The sequence below is a fragment of the Blastomyces gilchristii genome, assembly GCF_000003855.2.
Source record: "Blastomyces gilchristii SLH14081 genomic scaffold supercont1.2, whole genome shotgun sequence".
Classification (NCBI taxonomy): Eukaryota; Fungi; Ascomycota; class Eurotiomycetes; order Onygenales; family Ajellomycetaceae; genus Blastomyces; species Blastomyces gilchristii.
In genome coordinates this window covers 4,699,240-4,718,874 of record NW_003101681.1, presented here as the reverse complement: position 1 = coordinate 4,718,874, position 19,635 = coordinate 4,699,240, and the positions used below count along the sequence as shown (strand labels likewise).

At 40.4% G+C, this 19,635-nt stretch overlaps 5 protein-coding genes across 6 annotated transcripts; 2 read left to right on the top strand and 3 right to left on the bottom strand.

Moving 5' to 3' along the window:
- Positions 1-249: 249 nt before the first annotated feature.
- Positions 250-3,101, top strand: BDBG_01427 (uncharacterized protein). Its single transcript, XM_031720327.1, has 3 exons — positions 250-329; positions 380-549; positions 599-3,101. Exons 1-3 carry the CDS (start codon positions 284-286, stop codon positions 1,853-1,855), a joined length of 1,473 nt encoding a protein of 490 aa, XP_031576449.1. The 5' UTR covers positions 250-283; the 3' UTR covers positions 1,856-3,101.
- On the bottom strand, positions 1,724-3,431 carry BDBG_01426. 2 transcript variants are annotated; one of them, XM_031720325.1, is made up of 2 exons: positions 3,109-3,431; positions 1,724-3,056 (listed from the first exon to the last, which is right to left on the bottom strand). In XM_031720325.1, exon 2 carries the CDS (start codon positions 2,920-2,922, stop codon positions 2,386-2,388), a length of 537 nt encoding a protein of 178 aa, XP_031576447.1. In that variant the 5' UTR covers positions 2,923-3,056; positions 3,109-3,431; the 3' UTR covers positions 1,724-2,385. The 2 variants fall into 2 exon arrangements, with proteins under 2 accessions (XP_031576447.1, XP_031576448.1); XM_031720326.1 differs by having other exon boundaries at positions 1,845-3,431.
- Positions 3,432-4,740: 1,309 nt separating this feature from the next.
- BDBG_01425 (uncharacterized protein) lies at positions 4,741-5,085 on the bottom strand (the record flags this gene model as incomplete). Its single annotated transcript, XM_002628471.1, has 1 exon — positions 4,741-5,085. The coding sequence occupies one exon, from the start codon at positions 5,083-5,085 to the stop codon at positions 4,741-4,743; it is 345 nt and encodes a 114-aa protein (XP_002628517.1).
- BDBG_01424 (uncharacterized protein) lies at positions 4,806-8,626 on the top strand. Its single transcript, XM_002628470.2, has 2 exons — positions 4,806-6,033; positions 6,430-8,626. Exon 2 carries the CDS (start codon positions 6,713-6,715, stop codon positions 7,892-7,894), a length of 1,182 nt encoding a protein of 393 aa, XP_002628516.1. The 5' UTR covers positions 4,806-6,033; positions 6,430-6,712; the 3' UTR covers positions 7,895-8,626.
- Positions 8,627-9,716: 1,090 nt separating this feature from the next.
- On the bottom strand, positions 9,717-10,328 carry BDBG_16365 (uncharacterized protein; the record flags this gene model as incomplete). The annotated part of the gene is made up of 3 exons (XM_031724330.1): positions 9,717-9,838; positions 9,892-10,062; positions 10,133-10,328. The coding sequence occupies 3 exons, from the start codon at positions 10,326-10,328 to the stop codon at positions 9,717-9,719; spliced, it is 489 nt and encodes a 162-aa protein (XP_031576446.1).
- Positions 10,329-19,635: the final 9,307 nt, after the last annotated feature.

Below are 19,635 nucleotides of genomic sequence, written 5' to 3'. Positions count from 1 at the left end.
AGCATGGAGAAAGAATCATAAACGCACTATTATTAGCTACGAGGAATTAAAAGGCGGGGAATGCTTTGGCGAACCTCGTGTGCGATATCAAAAGCCAGCAAAATTTACAGTGTATAAATAGGTTTGGCATAATGGAAGTACACGAACATATTCGTACTAGCCCATATTAAGTTAGCTCCCGCCTAGTTGTTCCTCCCACTTAGTTTCTACTCTTCCCTCCAGACGACCGCTTCGTTCAGCAACATAAGTGTAAAAACCACTTATTTTTTCCCTCCAATTCAACATGGGTCCGCGTCAAGCAACATCTCCGTTAAGAATCCAGGGCTATGGTGTGCTCTTAGCTCCCCCTGTCTAGCCTGCTTTTACTAACAATCATCAGAGACACGGCCCCATCGCCAACAACGACTCCGTACTTGCCGAAGAAGCACACGCCTCCAAAAATACTACTCCCGTGAGCAGGACACCAGCGCTAGTGAGGACATAGTAAGCGGAATAAAGGAACGTAGGAGCATTAATCTCCCTTCAGCCATTCAAGCCGGCAATCCAGAGGTAGTTACTACCCGGTATGATCACTTGATTGGAGCTAATTCTACTCCAGACTCTACACGGCCCACTGATCTCTTCCAAACAGCGTTCACCTGAGCATAAACGACTACACCCTGGACCTGGACCTGAGCGCCCATCTGATAATCCCGATCCTCCTTCAAAACGGTCACGAACCAGCAAGGATAGACTAATCGAGCATTGGACACTCAATGAATATAAATGGCCCCAAAACCCTTCAAAACCAGACATCATAGAACACTGCCTTGCAAGACCGAAAACGCCATCACTTCGCCGGATGAAGCCAAATAGTGGCGAAACGATCTCTCAAGTGAAGAGTAGACCTTACACCGACAAGAACTATGAAGTATATTTGGAGACTAAAGGTAGTTTCATGGGAAGGCATAAGGATGATATCACCAGAGACAGCAAGGACTTCTATCAAAAGCTGCTGATGAAAGACACCAAAGTTCCCAGAGACACAGTGTTTGATGACAAAGCTTTCAGATCAACCTGTGACAGACTAAGAAAGTACAATGAGACTGGAGTTATTCGGATCATTGGTGAATTAATTGTGCCCTCGGCGGAGAGTGCAATTGACCTCGGTCATGTCACATTTCCGCATTTGATTGTTAGTATGAATGATGGCTGGGATAGCTCGATTCCTCTAGATGAGGCTCAATTGCCACCACCTGCACAATCTCGACAATTTCGATTACCTCAGCCACAACCCGATTACGCGGTAGGGTTCTCCCGACAGTCCTTCACTGAAAATCAACTGAAGAAGCTTGCACCATTTGTTGGTGAAATTGGTGATATGTCTTACTTTATGAGTACTGCATACATGTACTTTCCATTTATGACAGCGGAGGTGAAGTGTGGAATGACAGCACTTGATATAGCAGATCGACAGAATGCACACAGCATGACTCTCTCAGTAAGAGGTGTTGTCAAGCTCTTCAGGGTTGTGAAGCGTGAGAAGGAGCTGCATCAACAGATTTTGTCCTTTTCGATTTCTCATGATCATCAAATGGTGAGGATCTATGGTCACTATCCTGTGATTGATGGAGATAAAACTGTCTATCACCGGCACCCTATTCACCAGTTTAGTTTCACAGCACTGGATGGCAAAGAGAAATGGACATCCTATAAGTTTGTGATGGGCATGTATGATGACTGGGCGCCTTCTCATTTTAAAAGGTTGTGCTCAGCTATTGACGAACTACCGGAGGTGAACCTCGACGTATCACAGCAGCCTGATGAGATATTACCGCAGCCAGAGCTGAGTTTTTCAGAATCAAGTGGATTTTGACAAGGGATTGAGGGTGTCGACGTACAGTACATGTACAGTACATTACATGGACAAGGTTCAATTTTCACATCTGTATTGGGAGAGAAAGCCCAGCCATCTCTTACTAGTTCACAGGTCCCCCCCCGCATTCAAGTTGCCCAAGAAAAGACACAAATAGTCATTTAGATAACCAAATCAAGTAATTCCGTTCTAATGGCCTATTATTCCTTCTGTGAATCCTACAGATCTATCCAAAAGAATAGGTGCACCAGAATCAACCCCTAGCATTACAGTTATTCACTAGACTCAGAAAGCCAAAACCTTCTTGCAAGGCAAGGGTTCTCGCTCATTTCACTGACGTTGGAAACTCATTTTTGAGATAAGGGATGAAGTCTATGTATTGTCGGGGCGGCGGGGCATAATCAGGCCATCGTACGGAGTAATGAGCAAATTTGAAGTCTTGACTTCAGGGTTATGCCATTCATGCGCGTCCTTGTTGTTTCTGTGCCGCGCAATAACTCCCCAACCTACCCTACCGGCAGCTGTCGAAATCAATGGAGGACCGGCGTGCCATCGCCATCCTCGGTGAACATATTATTGTTAGCAGGTTCGATGTCGTTGTGAACGGAGAAAGGCAAATCTGTTCGAATTCTGTGGGTTGTTGACCTTTTCAAGCAATGTTGATGTATATACCTACCGCTTGAAGCAAAGACCTGAAACTCGGCCATGTGTCTGTCACTTGGCAGCCATAGCATAGTAGAATGAATGCTTTCGAAGAAGAACTTCACACGTCTCAACCTCGTGGAGATTTTGTTTCTCAAGGGTGGGACCTGCGTCACCTGCCAGTGTATGTTTGCGAAGAGACTCGGAGTTTTGAAGGTAGCAGTCAAGCGGTGGCGATAATCACAGTCCAGGTTCTGCCGTCTCAACTCTTGGACCCCTATCCTATCCTGGGTCTCCACCCGCTGAATATCAGGAAGTTGCGACAGATCATGAGGTTCGTTTTCGTGATCCGTCCACTTTGCCAGAGTACAAGACGTTATCTTGCCGTACAATAATCTGGATGTAAACGAGTTGGAATTTGCCATCAATCAATAAATAATATGATGTTGAGGACTGTGAGATGTTGAGATGTTTTGATGGTTCGATGGAAAGAAGGAGAAGATATCAGGCAAGGAAATTTGGTATTTTTCTCTTCCTCTAAGTTAACACAGCGGGTCTGCTACGCATAGTAGTAGACATGGTGGAGCAGAATCAGTGAATCTAGTTTATACTCTTTAATCTTTACAGCTATTGTCTGTCTTATTACAGGTGACTATTTCTAATAAGAAAACTGGAGTCTGAATTCTGTAATATTATTATTGTGTTTTTGAAAGAATTGGCAGCAAGCAGATGAGAGAGTGATGAGTGACATGCCGGAGTCAAAAGCGCTCTTTTTCTTTCTTTCTTTCTTTTCTTTTTTTCCCTCACCGAATGTCAGAAACTGAGGAAATAAAAGCTCGATCCCTGTCCTGCTGAAAAGTAACTTATGCTGTGGGAAAGCATTGGTAAAATCTAAAAACTTCAAAAGGGACTCAAGATGTTAAAAAAAGGAATACGCAGTAACTCCCGCATGCGGCCATGCCATGCCAGGATCTTATTCGCTATTCGCTACTATACGCATAGTAGTAGTAGAACACCGGAGAGTTATGCAGCGTAAGTCGGAAAAATTGTAAAATTGTAAGGAGACTTGTGGCAAAAAGCGTGTCCTTGGGCGCTGAGAGAAGCAGAAATGAGGGCCAATCAACGCTACGCTGCCCCTGGTGCCTGAAAACAGCCACCTTGTAGGCTATAGTTATAGGCTAGGAATACATAAATTATAAGATGATAATAGGAATAGGCGTTTCCGGGCGTGAGGGCGGGGCAGTCAAGTTTGGTGGCTCAGAGTTAGTTTATAAGTTAGTTACCTTCTCCCCGCCGCGGATGTTTCGCTCTGACTTTCGGTGACTTTTTCTTGCAAGGGTCAAATATCTCCCTACGCACACAGTACTCCGTACGGAGTACATACAGCACAAATAGGAGACAGCCAGCTTCCTTTCTCATACTCTGGAGTCTGTACACAATATACGCTGCGTACATCTTCTACAAAGTGATTAATCTGTGATCAACATTGGATGGACCTATGAGAGAATATTCAATCAGCTTGAGATAATCTATCAAGAAGTTCATTGAACTTAGAGAAGCTACTTCTAAAAAGCATGCCCCTGACCTGAATCCAATTGAATCTGTATGAAATCATATGAAGCAGTTAATATAGATGAGTCATGAGAATGAGAGGAATCTTTCTTATGATGCACTTTGAGAGATGATTAGAAATGCCTGGGGCTCTATAACAGAGAAGCAGTTACAAGAGGCTTATAGCAGAGATATCTGATTACTCTTGGACAGTTATAGAGGCAGGGGGCCACTATATACAAGATATTATTATTATTATTTGAGTTCATGATGTGATGATGGGAACATGCCTTCAGAATGTGAGAATGTCACATATACCCAGTCACATATACCGAGGGTTAGTATCCCACTAAATATTAGGGCGGCCTAATAAAATACCAGGATATATACCAGCGTACTCCGTACTGTGTAAGTGCGATGCCGCTCACGCGCTGGCAGCTCCACATTATAAGTTATTCCCTGTCTTGAAGAATAACAATGGAGCCCACGGAAGTACTCTGTACTGTCATTTTCAACAAGGAGCGGAGGAGATTGATGAATGATCTCAAGAAGTTGTTACAATACAACAACGTGGAAGCCTTAGATAGGATTTTGCCCCGTCTGGCGTTGGTTTTTGGCTTTTCAGCCGGCGTTGGCAATCGTTCGAGCATGGGGGCTTCAGATACCAGCCATTGGCCCCCTAGCTGGGAAGTTTATTTAGCCTGCTGAATGGAACCGTTCGGTGGCAGCCCGCGGTTCCACAGGCGAACATCGTTGTCCTCCGCCATCTCAACGACTGGAAAAGTCGAGGGCATCTCGGCGGCCCTGACTGGTTGGCGGCCCTGGTTGCAACCTTGGGACTTGGGAACTTGGAGCGAGTCGCCGTTTTGTTCTCTTGTCTCCTCTATCCCACCTGTAATGTACGGAGTACAGTCTGCACTGTGCACTTGCGTATGATCATAATAATAATGTACTCCACCCGGCAGTGTGATTGTTGGCTTCTTTTTTGCTTCAGGAAGTGCAACCTCAGACTCAGAGGATCGGTGTAATTGCCCCATCCTCCCCTTCAGGATGATGAGTGTTTCCAGTTTCGTTTTGCCGACTCGATCTCCACTCACTCACTGCGTCAAATGCTACGATCAGGAACGAAACATCGTCTGCTGAGTGGCCACCCGCCAATGTCTCTCTGTGCCTGAACATCAGTGACATGACACGGAATCAAACCAGCGTACGGAGTAGCTTGTTTCGCATTTCGGCGCTGTTCTTCTCTCGGCCAGTCCCCAGCGGATGTTGAAACCAGCCCAAAAGTGTCCCTGGCCAATCGCCGTTGGAGACCAGCAACCCTTTGTGCACACTACCCGCCTCTCTCCTGTTTCCTCGCCCTCACCCTTCACAAGCAAGGCATGGCCCTTGGTCGATTGGCCGGGATGAGCAGCCCATGGGACGGACGGGTTTTAGCTCCAACGCCCACGCCCCGTCAAGCATGGTGCGGCTAAGCACCTTATCGTTAGATGGAGGTGGGGAATAGACCATGCGGTGTCTCGAGGAGTACGGAGTAGTACACATAGTAGTAGTGGTGGCACCCAAGGAGTTTTATATAAACCTCCCCCTCTCTCCTCTCTCCGCCAAGGGGTTTTTTTTTTCTCTCTTTCTTCTGCTCATCACGCTGGCCCGTTTCGACAAACTGCCGCATCCCGTTCGCTCCCTTCCGCCCTTTTCTCTCCTTTTTTTCCCATTCGGGGTTTATTCGTGCTTTATATTCGTGTTGTTGCTTCGACCTGGGCTAGTTCCTTGTCCACCACACACTGTCTCTCCCTATCTATTCCCAGCACCCGCTGTACCACTTGGACTCTTCTCCAGATCTTGCCTGTGGCAGTTTTGTTGAGAGCTTCGTATCCACTCCTTCTGTATATTTGTATACAGCGTCGGCGCCAGTAAAGAATATACATACCAAGTAGCTGCTTCAGGAACATTCTGCGAATCGGAAAACGTCCTGCTACAAAGAGGTAAATCCACACTTTTCAATATCCAATTTGCTTTTTTTTTTTTTTTTTCACCCTTCTATTGTTCATTTGTTGTGACATTGATCATGTCATTTCACTCATGTCCCAGCTGTTTGGCTGTGTGGTTGGGCCCTTTCAGTGTGAATCACAAGCTCCTTATCCAGCCATTTGCATTCTCATGAAAAGGGGGCTGCTGTGCAGTTTATCACTGCTTTGTGGAAGAAGCTGGCAAGTGTTCTATGATAGTGTTTCTTATATATATCACTTGCCTCACTGTCCTTTGATTGCTTCTTACTTTTCCTGTCTCCTCAAGAAGCCCATTTCATTCCTTTTTACTTCTCTGTGTTTTATGTGCTCTGGATTATTCCTTCTGGTTCCTCTTACTGACAGTCTCTTCAGATTCTCTCCTTTGCCTGCTTGACTACTGTCTACTGTTCCCTCCAGCCACTGTGGATTATCTACAGTCCCTATCGAAAACAGTTCCAACCATCCTTCTCTCGAAGTTTCTCGTCCGGAACGAGATATAAGATAAGATATACGGATCCCTCGAAAGCACTCGCACACTGCATACATTCCTTCAAGAAACCAAAAAGCACCAGACGGATCACTTCTGCGAAGCTCTTCCGACAAAGCCCAAACGAAACATTCAAGTTCGAACAGAAATTAGAAACTACGTTCAATCATGCATTTTTCCCAGACATTTGTTGCTGCTGTGGCGGCTTTGCTTTCTGCCGGCGCCGTCGATGCTCATATGAAGATCAGGACACCCACTCCATTCAACCCCAGAGCTCTGGACAATGGTCCTCTCGACGCCAATGGAGGCGATTTCCCTTGCAAGTTCTCAGGTAGGTACACTCCTGGGCCGCGTGTGGTTCCCCCCGAGAACGTCTTCGCCATTGGCGCGAAGCAGACATTGAGCTTCATTGGGAGCGCCGTACATGGTGGTGGATCGTGCCAGCTTTCTCTCACTCAGGACCTTATCCCCAACAAGAACTCTGTCTGGAAGGTCATCCACTCCATCGAAGGTGGCTGCCCCTCCGCTGTGGATGGCAATCTTCCCTCAGACGCCAACGGAAGCGGCGCAAGCGTTTTCGACTTCCAAATTCCTCCAAGCATCGCCCCAGGTGAGTACACCTTCGCCTGGAGCTGGCTCAACCGCATCGGCAACCGCGAGTTCTACATGAACTGCGCTCCCATCACCGTCACCAGAGGCGTCAAGCGTCGCTATACTCCAACCCCTCGCTCTGAGTCCCCCAGCGTCGCTCTCACCAAACGACAGGATCTGCCAAACATGTTCGTCGCCAACACCGGCGCTTGCAGGACCAGGGAGGGCTGGGATATCCGCTACCCCAACCCCGGCCCGTCTCTCAGGCGCGCAGGCCTCCCTTCGAGACTACATCCTCTGGATGTTCCTATCTGCATCTTGGCAGACGGTACAAAGATCATGCCCGGCAACGGCAACCCAGGCAACCCAGGCAACCCAGGGCCCGGCCCCTCGCCCTCGCCTCCACCTTCGCCTTCCCCAACCCCCGATGCCAGTCCGGTACCTACCCCACCAGTTCCGTCCCCACCAGTATTCGTCACGAAACCATCAGACCCTACTCCCACTCCTACCCCCAACCAGCCAACTCCCCCCGGTGGAAACAACGGCAGCGCTCAGTCCGGTCCTTGCCCCAACGAGGGTAAATGGAACTGCATTGGCGGCACCCAATTCCAGCGCTGCGCGAGTGGCCAGTGGACTGTCCCCATGCCTGTGGCCCCAGGAACTACATGCTCAGTGGTCCAAGGCGGTTTGGAGGTCGCTGCTCTTGGCGTGAAGCGCAGTCATGGTGCCGGACTCCATCGACGAAGAGGACACTTTTAAGCGCGATGTGTCTGAGTGGAATAGGAAACGGGGAAGAACAGAAAACGGGAAAAGAGAGGATATAGTTGCAGCTCACTAGGCAGGCAGCTTACGATAAGGGGAAAAAACAAGAGCTCGCGATATCATCTTTCTCATGTACTCCTATTTGGGTTTTTTGTTTTACCATGTGCTCTTTCCTATCTACTATTTTGACAAAAAGTCTGGAACATGTCTGGGTCGGATATTGGACATAAATGAATCTTACCCGCCACCCCTTTGATACTTTTTGTCATATACTCTTCATTAGCTGTTGGCATGCATGTCTCACTGGTTCCTAGGATGCTGAGGGATTGGTTGAGAGTTTTCTATTTTCTCTTCTTCTATATATTATTTTAACAGATCTGGGATTGCTCATTTTGTCGAATACGAGACTTCAGTCCTTTTCTTCTTGTCTTTGCTTTGTACATTTTTTTCCTTTTTTCTTTTTTTCTTTTTTTTTTCTTCGAACAATTGTCTTTTACATATTCTGTTTTTCCACAAATTCACATGTGACCATTATCATTTTCTCTTCTTTCTTTTTTCCTAAGAGGAGACCCCATTTTCCCTAGGGTTGTTGTCCAAGCTGAACATAGGTATAAAAAACCTCCGTACATATGAAGTCTTTGGTGATACGATGCCAATGAGAGCACTTGGAGTAAGAAACAACGTATATCAATGGAGACAGAAAAGAAACAAACCACATCGTTCAGTGCATTTCTTCCTTTCCAACCCGTAAATTCATTATAATCCTCGTATACTCCGTAGTTAAATCATTATTGCCCCCATCAACCCCTCGTTGAACAAACACACGGACCCCGCCGCGAAACCCCCCCACCAGCCATATCATTGCATTTCTACTCATTTCTCCCTTTTTCTCGCACAAAGAACACAAGAACACAACGTACACATTAATACCACATGTCGTCCAACAATCCATAGGGTGGCACGCTCCCTCCCTGCCCTGCCTCCCCTCTATATGAACGATTATGCACCTCATGATAACACAACATAAAGTGAATTAATACTACCCCTCTCCAGCCATATGTTGCGCTTTCCTGGCCCAATCAAACCCTGCACTTTTTTCTCTTCTTTTTCATTCTCTTCAGCTCTTCTTTACATTTTCTATGGGGGTTTGCTTTGGTGTCTTGGAATAGTGGTTAAGAGACAGTGTAAAACACAGTTAGTATGTATATATTTATATATGCTAATGGGTGAGTACACAATGATGATGATGTAGATGTATATTTTGAATATTGCTTAGAGACATCTTGCTGAAGATGCTGCGTGTATCTAGACATCTATACTCTATACAGAGTAGACTGACCGTGTGACCGTGTCTGGGACCAGGACCAAACTTTACAGTTGTCACGTTGCCTAAAAGCATTACTCCTGGTCATGGTTTGTGTTTATCACATTGATCCCAAATCACGTTATTTCAAATATTAAAGATCCCAGATTCACTTTTCAAATAAAAATCTAGTCCCGGATAAAGAATATGTTTGAATTCTTAGTCACATTTTCATTCTGATCCCATTATTGAGAATGGCATCAAATGGGACTATGAAATCACTTCTCACTTACATAATATCATAACATAGTGCTCATTTGTTGAAAATTCAACAGAGAGTGTTATCAAATATTGTTACTTTTCTGAACACAGATCATAATTCATATAATTTTAATTACAAAAAAAATATAAAATACAAAAAAAAAACAAAAAACAAAAAATAAAACAAAAACAAGAAAAAAAAAAAAAGAAAAGGAAAAGAAAAAAACAAAAAATAAAAAAAAAAAAAAATCAAGGTCACAGAGCTGCAGTATCTCTAAAATACTCACTTCTCAGAGTCTTCACAATGTTCATCACTAACTGTGTATCTCTCACAGTGAGAGTAACACAGCTGTGATGAGTCATTGTCTTAACATCATCTAACAAATAATCAGTATATATCTGTATAAATGTGAATATTTAGAAAACATACACTTAAAAAGTGTGGCCAGGATGAACTCTGCTGCCACTTGAATGACATCAAGAGCAGAACACTGAAATTGATGATTTCTCTCATCAATTTCATGAACAAGGCAGGTGAAGATGGTCTTGAGAAATATAAGATTCTCTGACTTCTGGTAAAAATGAATCTCACAGAGAGACTCTATTTTCATGATATCAGAGACTGAGTATTATCAAAAAGTGTTACTTCCATGCAATGCACATGCACTTACTGCAATGATCCACCCTCTGTGCATGTGGCTGAGGGTTGCGGCTTTCCCACGCCGCACAGCTCTCCCTGGGATGCTGGCGCTGGTTTGCAACCCATGCAGCCTCCCAGTCCAGCACACACTGCATGTATGCAGCCCTGCGTGCTGGGGCTGTGTTGGCCATTATGGCCTGGCGTGGTACTCGCTTTTCACGGGCCATGTTTTGTTTGGAAGGGGGGGGGAAGACGCAACTGTGGTTTTATTGAGAGGGGATGAATAATTAGTAATATTGAATGTAATTTGATTCTTCTGCATTTAAAATTTGATTAGTCTATACTCTTCAATTTGAGGATTTCTAAGAGTGTTTTAATAGTTTTCATACCAGCTTGAACTTAGTGATGGGTTGAAGAAGAAGAGAAAAGAGAGAAGAAAGAAATGAGAATAACTTATCTTTATAATATGAAAATAGAGAATCACTGTAATCATTCTCCCTAGCAATAAAGATCTGTTTTCTGCATGTATCTCTGATATAGATTATATGATAACTGCATACAAAGAATATCAACATTGCATGCATTGAATGAAGATGATGTTGCTATACAACACTGTAGCTGTTTTCATATATCTCTGAAAGCTGTTAATATTTTCTTTATCTCTTTATATTTGATAAGTCAGTAATATATTTCAATGCACTTCTTCTTTCATTATTATCATTATTATCATCATCATCATCATCAACATTATCACTATCATCATCACTATTATTATCATCATCATCATCATCATTATCATCATCATTATCATTATCATATCATTTCTGACTATCTCTCCTGCCTTCACCTCTCTTCAACACTTACTGAAATCAATCATGTCATCTCTCTCTAAATATTCTGCAGTTCTGCAGACCACCAAGGCACGTGAGCACTGTCACAGATTGAAGAGAGAGAAGAAGAAGATGTTCAAGTGAGAGAAGACAGATTGCAAGACATGTTATAATGCCTTGAAGAGGCTCTGTAAGAAAGCAGAATGATAATGATTTTAAGTAACACTTCTGATAGATTTAGACTGAACTAAGTATAGAAATAATGTGAATGACACTGTCTGTGAGAGATTGAAGAAGAAGACAGTGAAGAGCCTCATGCAGCAGCAGTGAAACCAGGAGAAGTTCTGAGAATGATTTAAGTTCAAGATGAAGAGAGAGAGAGAGAAGAAGAGTATTACTGTAAATAAGTGACAGCAGAAGAAGATTAAGAGAATGTTGAAGTGAGAGATAAAGAAGTCAAAACTGATAAGTTTTTTACTTATTAAGAGATAATGATTTTTGATAATGCTTCTATTCTCTAATTGATTAGCAGGAGCTGGCAGAGAAGGAGAGAATTGAGGCCTTGTTCAGGTCTTGAATGCACTTCATGATTCAGAACATTGAGAAGACAGCTCTGCTCTCTGAGCATGTCAATCTGCTTATCACTGAGATGAAACCCGAGGCAGTAGACCAGAAAATGCAGGATTTTGAGGCACAGATTAATCTGACTGAGAGAGAGCAGTGAGAATCCTTCTCTGAGAAGGCAGTGAAGAAAGATTTTGAGATGATTATCATCTCAGATGAGAAGAAGAAGGAGAAGAAGAAGAATGAGAAGTGAATTATAAAGAATGATAAGAAGAATGAGAAAGAGAAGAAGTAGATTTTTTTCTTTTTATATTAGTTAGTTGTAAGTTTAAGTTTTTAATTATTAATAATTAAAATTGATTTTGAGTTTTCAAAAATTATTGTACAAGTTGTAATCAAGTCAGAAATGATATATATATATATATATATTTAACTATCATGATTCACAAATCACTATAATGTATAAGTATCAACATTTTTTCAACATTGATATTCACAATATTAATATATTTTTAATGATATCATCTGATAACACAATTTGATAACACTCTCTTTTACAATATTAATATATTTCAAGAAATATGATAGAGATTAATCAAGATTATTTATTTACTTTTATACATCAATGATATTCAATCTGAGTTAGTACTAAAATTATAACTAAGCTAAGAAACAAGATTATTTTCTCTTATATTAATTCTTCTTACACACATCAGTGATCAGTTATTGAAAATAAATTATCATCTTTCTCAAATTATTATCATGTCTTCTGAATTCACTTCTTTCACTTCTTTTACTTCTACTGAAGATTCACAAACTCTTCAAGAAATCACTGTGAATTACAAAGTCTATGTTGTTTACAATTCAACACAGAATGCTCTCTTTCAATCATGATGAATAATCACTTCATTCTTCACATCTGATTTCAGGTCATGAAATTTATGAAAAACTCAACATAAATATCAAGATGAACTATGGAATAATTATCAACAGATTACATTGCAGATTACTGAAGAGTTATCTCTCTGCTGCAATCACTGCAACTTCATTCAGAAACATTCATCATAGACTGATCATAGCTCTGAAGGAATTTCCTGACATCTGAAGTCATCAGAATGCAGACAATAAAAGAAAAATAATCAGAAAATTACTACTGAGCTGGTAAGTTACTCTATCAGATAATGATTTTTGATAATACTAACTTTCTAATTTGAAGAAAATCATGTGAAAACAATCATGTATCAGTACTCTGATTTCACAACTCTCATCTGATAACTTCTGTGAATAATTACTTCACATGTGTATATCTCTGAATCTTTCTCTTCAATCAATTGAAAACTCTGAATTCTGAACACTTCTTCAAATACTTAATTCAAATCTTCATATTTCACATCAATCCTGTCTTCAGTTCAACCTTGAGACACATTACAAAGTTAATATGCAACATCTAGAATCAGAGTTGAAGAATCATCAAAGAGTGTCTCTCACTGTAAATGCATGAACTAGTATAAACAATCTTGCATTTATGAGAGTTACATGTTATTACATTGATGAGAACTGAACTTATCAAGAGATATTAATTGAATTTGAATCATTGATCAGTAGTCATACTGGGGATTATATGGCAGAGGTATTAATAACTGTGATTAAAAATGACTATTGAGATATTAGTCTCAGTCTTCTTGCAATTACAACTGATAATGCTGTGAATAACTACACTATGATGAAGAGCTTGAAGCAAAAATTGGCTTTGCATTCCTGAAATGGTAAACAAGGTCATATCCCCTGCATTGCTCATGTGGTTCAACTTGTGATGTAAACACTGGTAAAGAATCTTAATATCAAGATGAAGAATAATGAGATGACTGGTTCTTGAGATGAGAATAAGATGAAAGTGATTACTCAAGTAACTTTTGCATTCACTTTGCAAAAGATAATGTTTTTTGATAACACTTTTTGATATTGTTTTTTAATAATGCTTTTTGATAACACTACTGTTAATTTTGAATAGATTGACTAATAATTTAAATATCATAGATTTGAAACATTGTTAATGTGATTTGTACCTCTTCTAAACAACAACAACAATTCTATGATATTCAATAAATAAACAAATCAGTCACATCACTGAATATGATACAGAATGTTAGAACACAGTGAAGTTCAATATATAAGATGACTGTTCAGACTCTTCAATTGTGTCAGATGATTGATCATTGAGTGCAACACTCTGATGTAAGAAATCCCGCTCCTCGCGGATTCTTTACCTCTATTCCTATCTCTCGTGTAACCAATAGGGCTAGCGGCCCTTGGCTACACACAACTATATAGACTGGAGTTCGCGAATACTATTCATAACTCAGCTTGAATGCTATTATACACTTGACCTCTATATTTATCTTTCTACTGTGAACACTTCTAGTAGTTAACAGTACATATCACACCAAGCTGCAAACACCTGAATAATTGCCGTGAGCACTTATTCTTACATTTCAAGCTCAGTCAGTCAGCAACCACCTGTTATGACTGAAAGAACTAGAAACTTGTGTGCTTCAACCCCTGTGAACTCTACTGCAGGCACTCAGAAGCAGTCACTTGAACCATGAATAATCTCTGTGAAAGAAGTCTCAGAGAACTTATCAATCACTCACAGAACATCATTCTCTGCATCTGTGACAGAGAAACTCTTCAAACCCATGAATGAATCAATCTCAGTGAAGAACATTCTTGAGCATCTCTCACAGAATCAAGCTATTTTTCTACAAGAAATGCTTACTGTCTGCAAACACTCTTGAACTGAGTCTCTAGACATGATCTTCAGAGACACCTGTGAACTGAAAAGAAACTTTCTCAAGTTACAATCACTTAAGATCATCTATCAAACCACAATCTATAAAAGCTTTTGCAAGTTTGCATTTGAAATTGACTTGCAAGTCTGACTGTGTGACATGAAAGATGAAGAAGCTGTCATCTATGCAATAACAGACCTCTATTACACTGAAGCTAAGAACTGGCTGAATCATCTAGAGAATGATCATGAGAGATCTCAATGATCTGTTCTCAAGATCTATCTAGAGAACAAGTTGAGAGACTTTACAAGTCAGACAGAGAACACCTGAGCTGTGATCATCAACATTAGAAAAAGAGGTGAGAAATCTGATGAAGACTACTCACAGCACTTCATGAAATTATGACACAAATTGAGACCTGTGAAAACAGGGTTCTGAAACAAGACCTGAATGATGATGTTCATAAAGAGACTGAATAAAGACATGCAGAATAAGCTCATTGAGTAAGACTCTAAGTTCTTAGCTCTGAAGAAACTGATGACTCTCATTCATCACTTGTGAATCACTGTGAGAGTCACAGACCTGTGAAGAGTGAATCATTGACCAGCTCTGTGAGAGTCAGAACAACAGAGAACAGATTTGTCAGAAAAAGATGACAAGACACAGAGAGATTCATATCTGACTGCTGAGCAGAGAGAGAGAGCTTCACAAGCTTTTATAAACAGAGTGTATAACAGAGAGATTAAGAAAAAGAGACTCTGCTTCATCTATTCTAAATCAGAACATCTTCACACAAACTGTCTGAACAAACTAAAATAGGAATTTGAGAAGTCACAGACAGAGTCAGCAACAGCCTTCTTAAGAGTCTTGAAGCTGACACCTGAATCTGTTGCTTCTTCAATGAAAATGCTTACTTATAGAAAGAGACTGTGCTGTGATGCTGCTGCTCTGCAAGCATGAAAAGCATTGATAAACTCAGGATCCCAGGTCACTGTGATGTCTCTAAAGCTCATGAAGTGAATGAGCTGAAAGATGAAGACTGAGAACCTGCTCTTGCAACAAGCAGAGTGTGAGAACTCAGACCTGAGAGCTGAGAGACTCATGAGAGTCATCTTTGAATTATAAGATCTCTCTGAAACCTGGAGAAGATTTGTGAAAACTGTGATTATCACAGACATCACAGATGACATGTATTTGAAACTTATATAACTTCAAAGACACAATCCGCACATAGCTGTTCATGAGTCAGGTTTATACTTTCAATCAGTGTTGACAGACTCACTTGTGAAGATAGAAGCAGTTGATGCTGTAGAGTTGATTAGAGAAGACAAGCTCATCTATATAATGACTTTGCAAGTGTCTGAGAATCTCACAGTTATGAAAACTGAGCTTCAGATATCAGAGAAATACTGAGATCTTGCAGAGATGTTCAGCCCAGCTAAGGCAGCTGAGCTTTCTTCTCACTGTGAGAAGAATCTGACAATAGATTTGATAGAAGGGCAGAAACTCTTCTGAGAATCAATCTATAAGCTCTTTCATTATGAGACAGAGGCCTTGTAGACCTATGTGAAGAAGAATCTGAAGAATGACTTCATCTGATCTTCACAGATCTCTGCAGGAGCCTCTGTGATGTTCACAAAGAAGAAGAATAAAGATCTCAGATTGTGTGTAGACTATCACAACCTGAACTTCAAGATAACAAAGAGCTGCTATCTTCTGTCTCTGATTGAGAATGTGATCAACTGTCTCACAGAAGCTGTCATATTCACACAACTGAATGTGATCAATGCATATACACAGCTGTGAATACAGTCTGAGAATGAATAAAAGACTGTCTTTAAAACTGCACTGAGATTGTTTAAATATCTAGTGATGTCTTTTAATCTGACTAATGTCTTCATGATATTTCAGTCTTTCATCAATAAAACACTTCACACATATCTGAATGTCTTCATGATAATATATCTGAATGATGTGATGATGTACTTCATAAAGAAGGAAGAATACACTGAGCATGTGCAAAGCATGTTGAAGGTCTTAGATGAGGCAGAACTGTATGTTAAGCTCATGAAGTGCAACTTCAGTGTCTGCTGAATTAATTTCCTAGAATATGTAATCACTGCAGATGATATTCAGATGAAATCTTCACAGATTGAGACTATTCTATCATAGCTGAAGCTAACTAGTATTCATGAGATTCAGATCTTTCTGAGCTTTGTGAATTTCTATAGACAGTTTATCTTTGTGTTCATGAGAATCTTCTTGACTCTTACAGACATACTGAAGAATGAAAATAAGAAGAAGTTATTCTGTGAACAGAGAATGAAAAGGTTGTTGAGAAGAGAGAACTGTAAGAACTTTCTTATCTCAGAAGCTCACAGAGTCTTTGTAAGATTGAAACAGATATTCATGAATACAGTGATGCTGTTTCACTTTGATTCCTTGCTCTTAATCAGATTGAAGACAGATGCCTTCTTCTTTGTAATTTCAGAAATAGTCTTGCAACTACAGTCAAATAAGAACTGAGTTTCAGTGGCCTTTTTCTCACAGAAGATGCAATCTGTGAAGATCAACTATGACATTCATGATCAGAAACTTCTCATGATAGTGAAATTCTTTCATCACTGATGTCACTACTTTGAGAGTCTTATGACAGTGATTACTGTTAGAACTGATCATGACAGCTTATAACAGTTTGCTTCAATCAAGAAACTCTTACAGTGACAGATTTGCTGAGCTCAGAAACTAAGTGAGTTCTGATTCAAGATAGAACATATTAAGAAAACTAAGAACTCAGTGGACAGACTCTCTTACAGGCCAGACTATGTTAAGAAGACCAGGATGACAGACACAGAGAGACTAGAGAAGATAGAAAAGCTTTATAAGATGCTCAGACTGAGTGTTGCAAAGAGATTGACTGAAGAGTCTCTCAATTCCCTGTGAGAGAAGAGAGAGAAGAGAGAGAAGAAGCCTGCACAACTACTCTCTACAACACTGAGAGTCAACACTCTGAGAATCTCTGTGAGAATTCTTGAAGAGAGTATCTATAATCTGAAGAGTTTGCAGGCTTTGAGAAGTGCTGCAGAAGACCTGGTGCAAGAGAAAACAGAGTATAAGTTTTTATAAGATCTTCTATTCAGATTATCTGAACTGCAACTGAAGAATAAATATGCTCAGTATATTTGAAAACTGCTCACAGCAGGGATCAATTCTGCAGAAATAAAGAGTTAAAGAGACTTAAATAATCTCTTACAAAGAGAGGGCTGGATTTATGTGCCTGCAAATGAGTTTCTATGTGTAGAACTCATTAAAAGGCATCATGACTCTTCTCTAGTAGGTCATTTTGCAGACACTAGAACTCATAAGCTGCTTATAAGAAAATACTTCTGACTGAAGATACAAGAACTTATGAAGAAGATAGTGAATTCTTGTGCTGTTTATCAGAATTTACAGATAGTGCAGTTCAGATTATATGAAGAACTTACTTCTCTACTCATTTCATGAAAACCTTGAGAACAGCTAGAAATGAATGCTCTTGTAAGCCTCTCTGAAAGCAAGGACATATATGATGCCTGCTTTGACAGTGTGCTGATGATAGTGAATTACTTCATCAAGATGACACACTTTATACTCATCTGCAAGGACTTGAAGTCAAAGAATTTAGCTCACATCTTCATCTGTAATGTGGTTCAGTTGCATGAGTTGTCTGTGAACATTGTCTCAGATAGAGAATTAATCTTCATAGAAGAGTTCTGATCTGATCTGATAACTATACTGAAGATCTCACAAGATCTAAGCACAGCTTTTTATCAACAGACAGATGATCAGACAGAACATCTGATAAGTATATTAAAACAGTATCTGTGATACTTTGTTAATTACAATCAGAATGACTGAGTGCATTGATTATCACTCACAGAGTTCATATACAACAACTCAAAGTATGTCAGCACAGGCAAAACCCTCTTTGAGATGCTCACTGAGACTCATTCATGAATGATCTTGATGAACCTGCGAGAGTACACTATAGAGTGTGATGATGTCTGTGAATAAGCTGAGAGAATTCAGAAGATTCAGGAGAAAGTCTGTGAATTCTTGAGAAAGACTCAAGAGTATCAGAAGAGATACTATGACTTTAAGCATATTATAAAGAGTTTCAAGAAAGATGATAGAGTCTGACTGAGTCTAGAAAACATCATTATATAGAGATCTAGTAAGAAGCTGAATCTCTTGCAGACAGAGTCTTATAAGATTATGAAGAAAGTTAGCTCATAGTTTTACAGATTGAAACTGTCATCTGAGTTATAGATATATAATGTTTTTCATGTCTCTTTGCTCTGTAAATACAAGGAATTCTCAGAAGAGAACTCTATGACTCATCACTCTGTCTGTGAAGCACTAGAGAGTGAAAGAGAATATCAGATTAAAGAAATTGTTGACTCAGAGAAATGAGATTGTGAGCTCTGATTCAAGGTTCAGTGATAAGAGTATTCTGATAAGATGAATAAGTTCACTTGAGAATCATCTGAGCAGATAAGATATCTGCAGAAGCTGAGATATGACTTTCATGCTACAAATTCTGACAAGTCAGAATGACACAGTCTTTGCTAAGAACCTGATTATAATAAAGACATTAACACTGTCATTTGCAAATTCTAGTCTATAAGATAATGAGTTTCTACTGGGATGAACAGTCTGCAGCATATACAAGGAAAGAAGAAAACATGTTCTTATTAAAGCTAAAAAACAAGAAAACAAACAGAGCTGTGAATACAATTTAGAGATCAATAAAGAAAAAACAAAGAAAACTCATACTCACATCATCAATATTCATGACACTTAACTTCTTCACAACTATCAATTTTTCTCTTCAAAGAAGCAGAGAGCATCATGCCTGCAGTACAGACAATTATTACATTTGACACAAAGACTGTCAGAAATGCACAGACTTCAGAGAAGTCAGACACCAGAGCACATGCAGTTGCAGCAGAGTCTTGAAGGCTGGTCACCTGCATATGTGACCAGATATCTCTCATGAAGCTGTGTTCACTCTCTCAGTTATGCTGGAGTATTCAGCCTGAAAACAATGAGAATGCAGAGAGAGAGCTCATCTACTCAGACTAACTTCTATTATAAATTCATGACATTCACATTGCCTTGACTACCTGGATTTTGCAGGTACTCAGAGACTCATCTCTCATTAATAATGAAATTGTGGAAATACACCGCGGTGTGAGAACCATTGATAGAAAACCTAGACATATTCACATATGCCTGGTCAGAGATTGTGTGAGTAGAAAGGGGATGATCATAGGCTCATGAGACTGCAGAAGACACTGGCAACACTGAGA

Excerpts from the sequence above, each read along its gene's own strand:
- BDBG_01427 (XM_031720327.1), top strand. The coding sequence starts at position 284 with ATGGGTCCGCGTCAAGCAACATCTCCGTTAAGAATCCAGGGCTATG. Across the intron at positions 330-379 it reads GTTAAGAATCCAGGGCTATG|AGACACGGCCCCATCGCCAA; the intron begins GTGTGCTCTTAG and ends AACAATCATCAG. Across the intron at positions 550-598 it reads TTCAAGCCGGCAATCCAGAG|ACTCTACACGGCCCACTGAT; the intron begins GTAGTTACTACC and ends ATTCTACTCCAG.
- BDBG_01426 (XM_031720325.1), bottom strand. The coding sequence starts at position 2,922 with ATGGCAAATTCCAACTCGTTTACATCCAGATTATTGTACGGCAAGATA.
- BDBG_01424 (XM_002628470.2), top strand. The coding sequence starts at position 6,713 with ATGCATTTTTCCCAGACATTTGTTGCTGCTGTGGCGGCTTTGCTTTCT.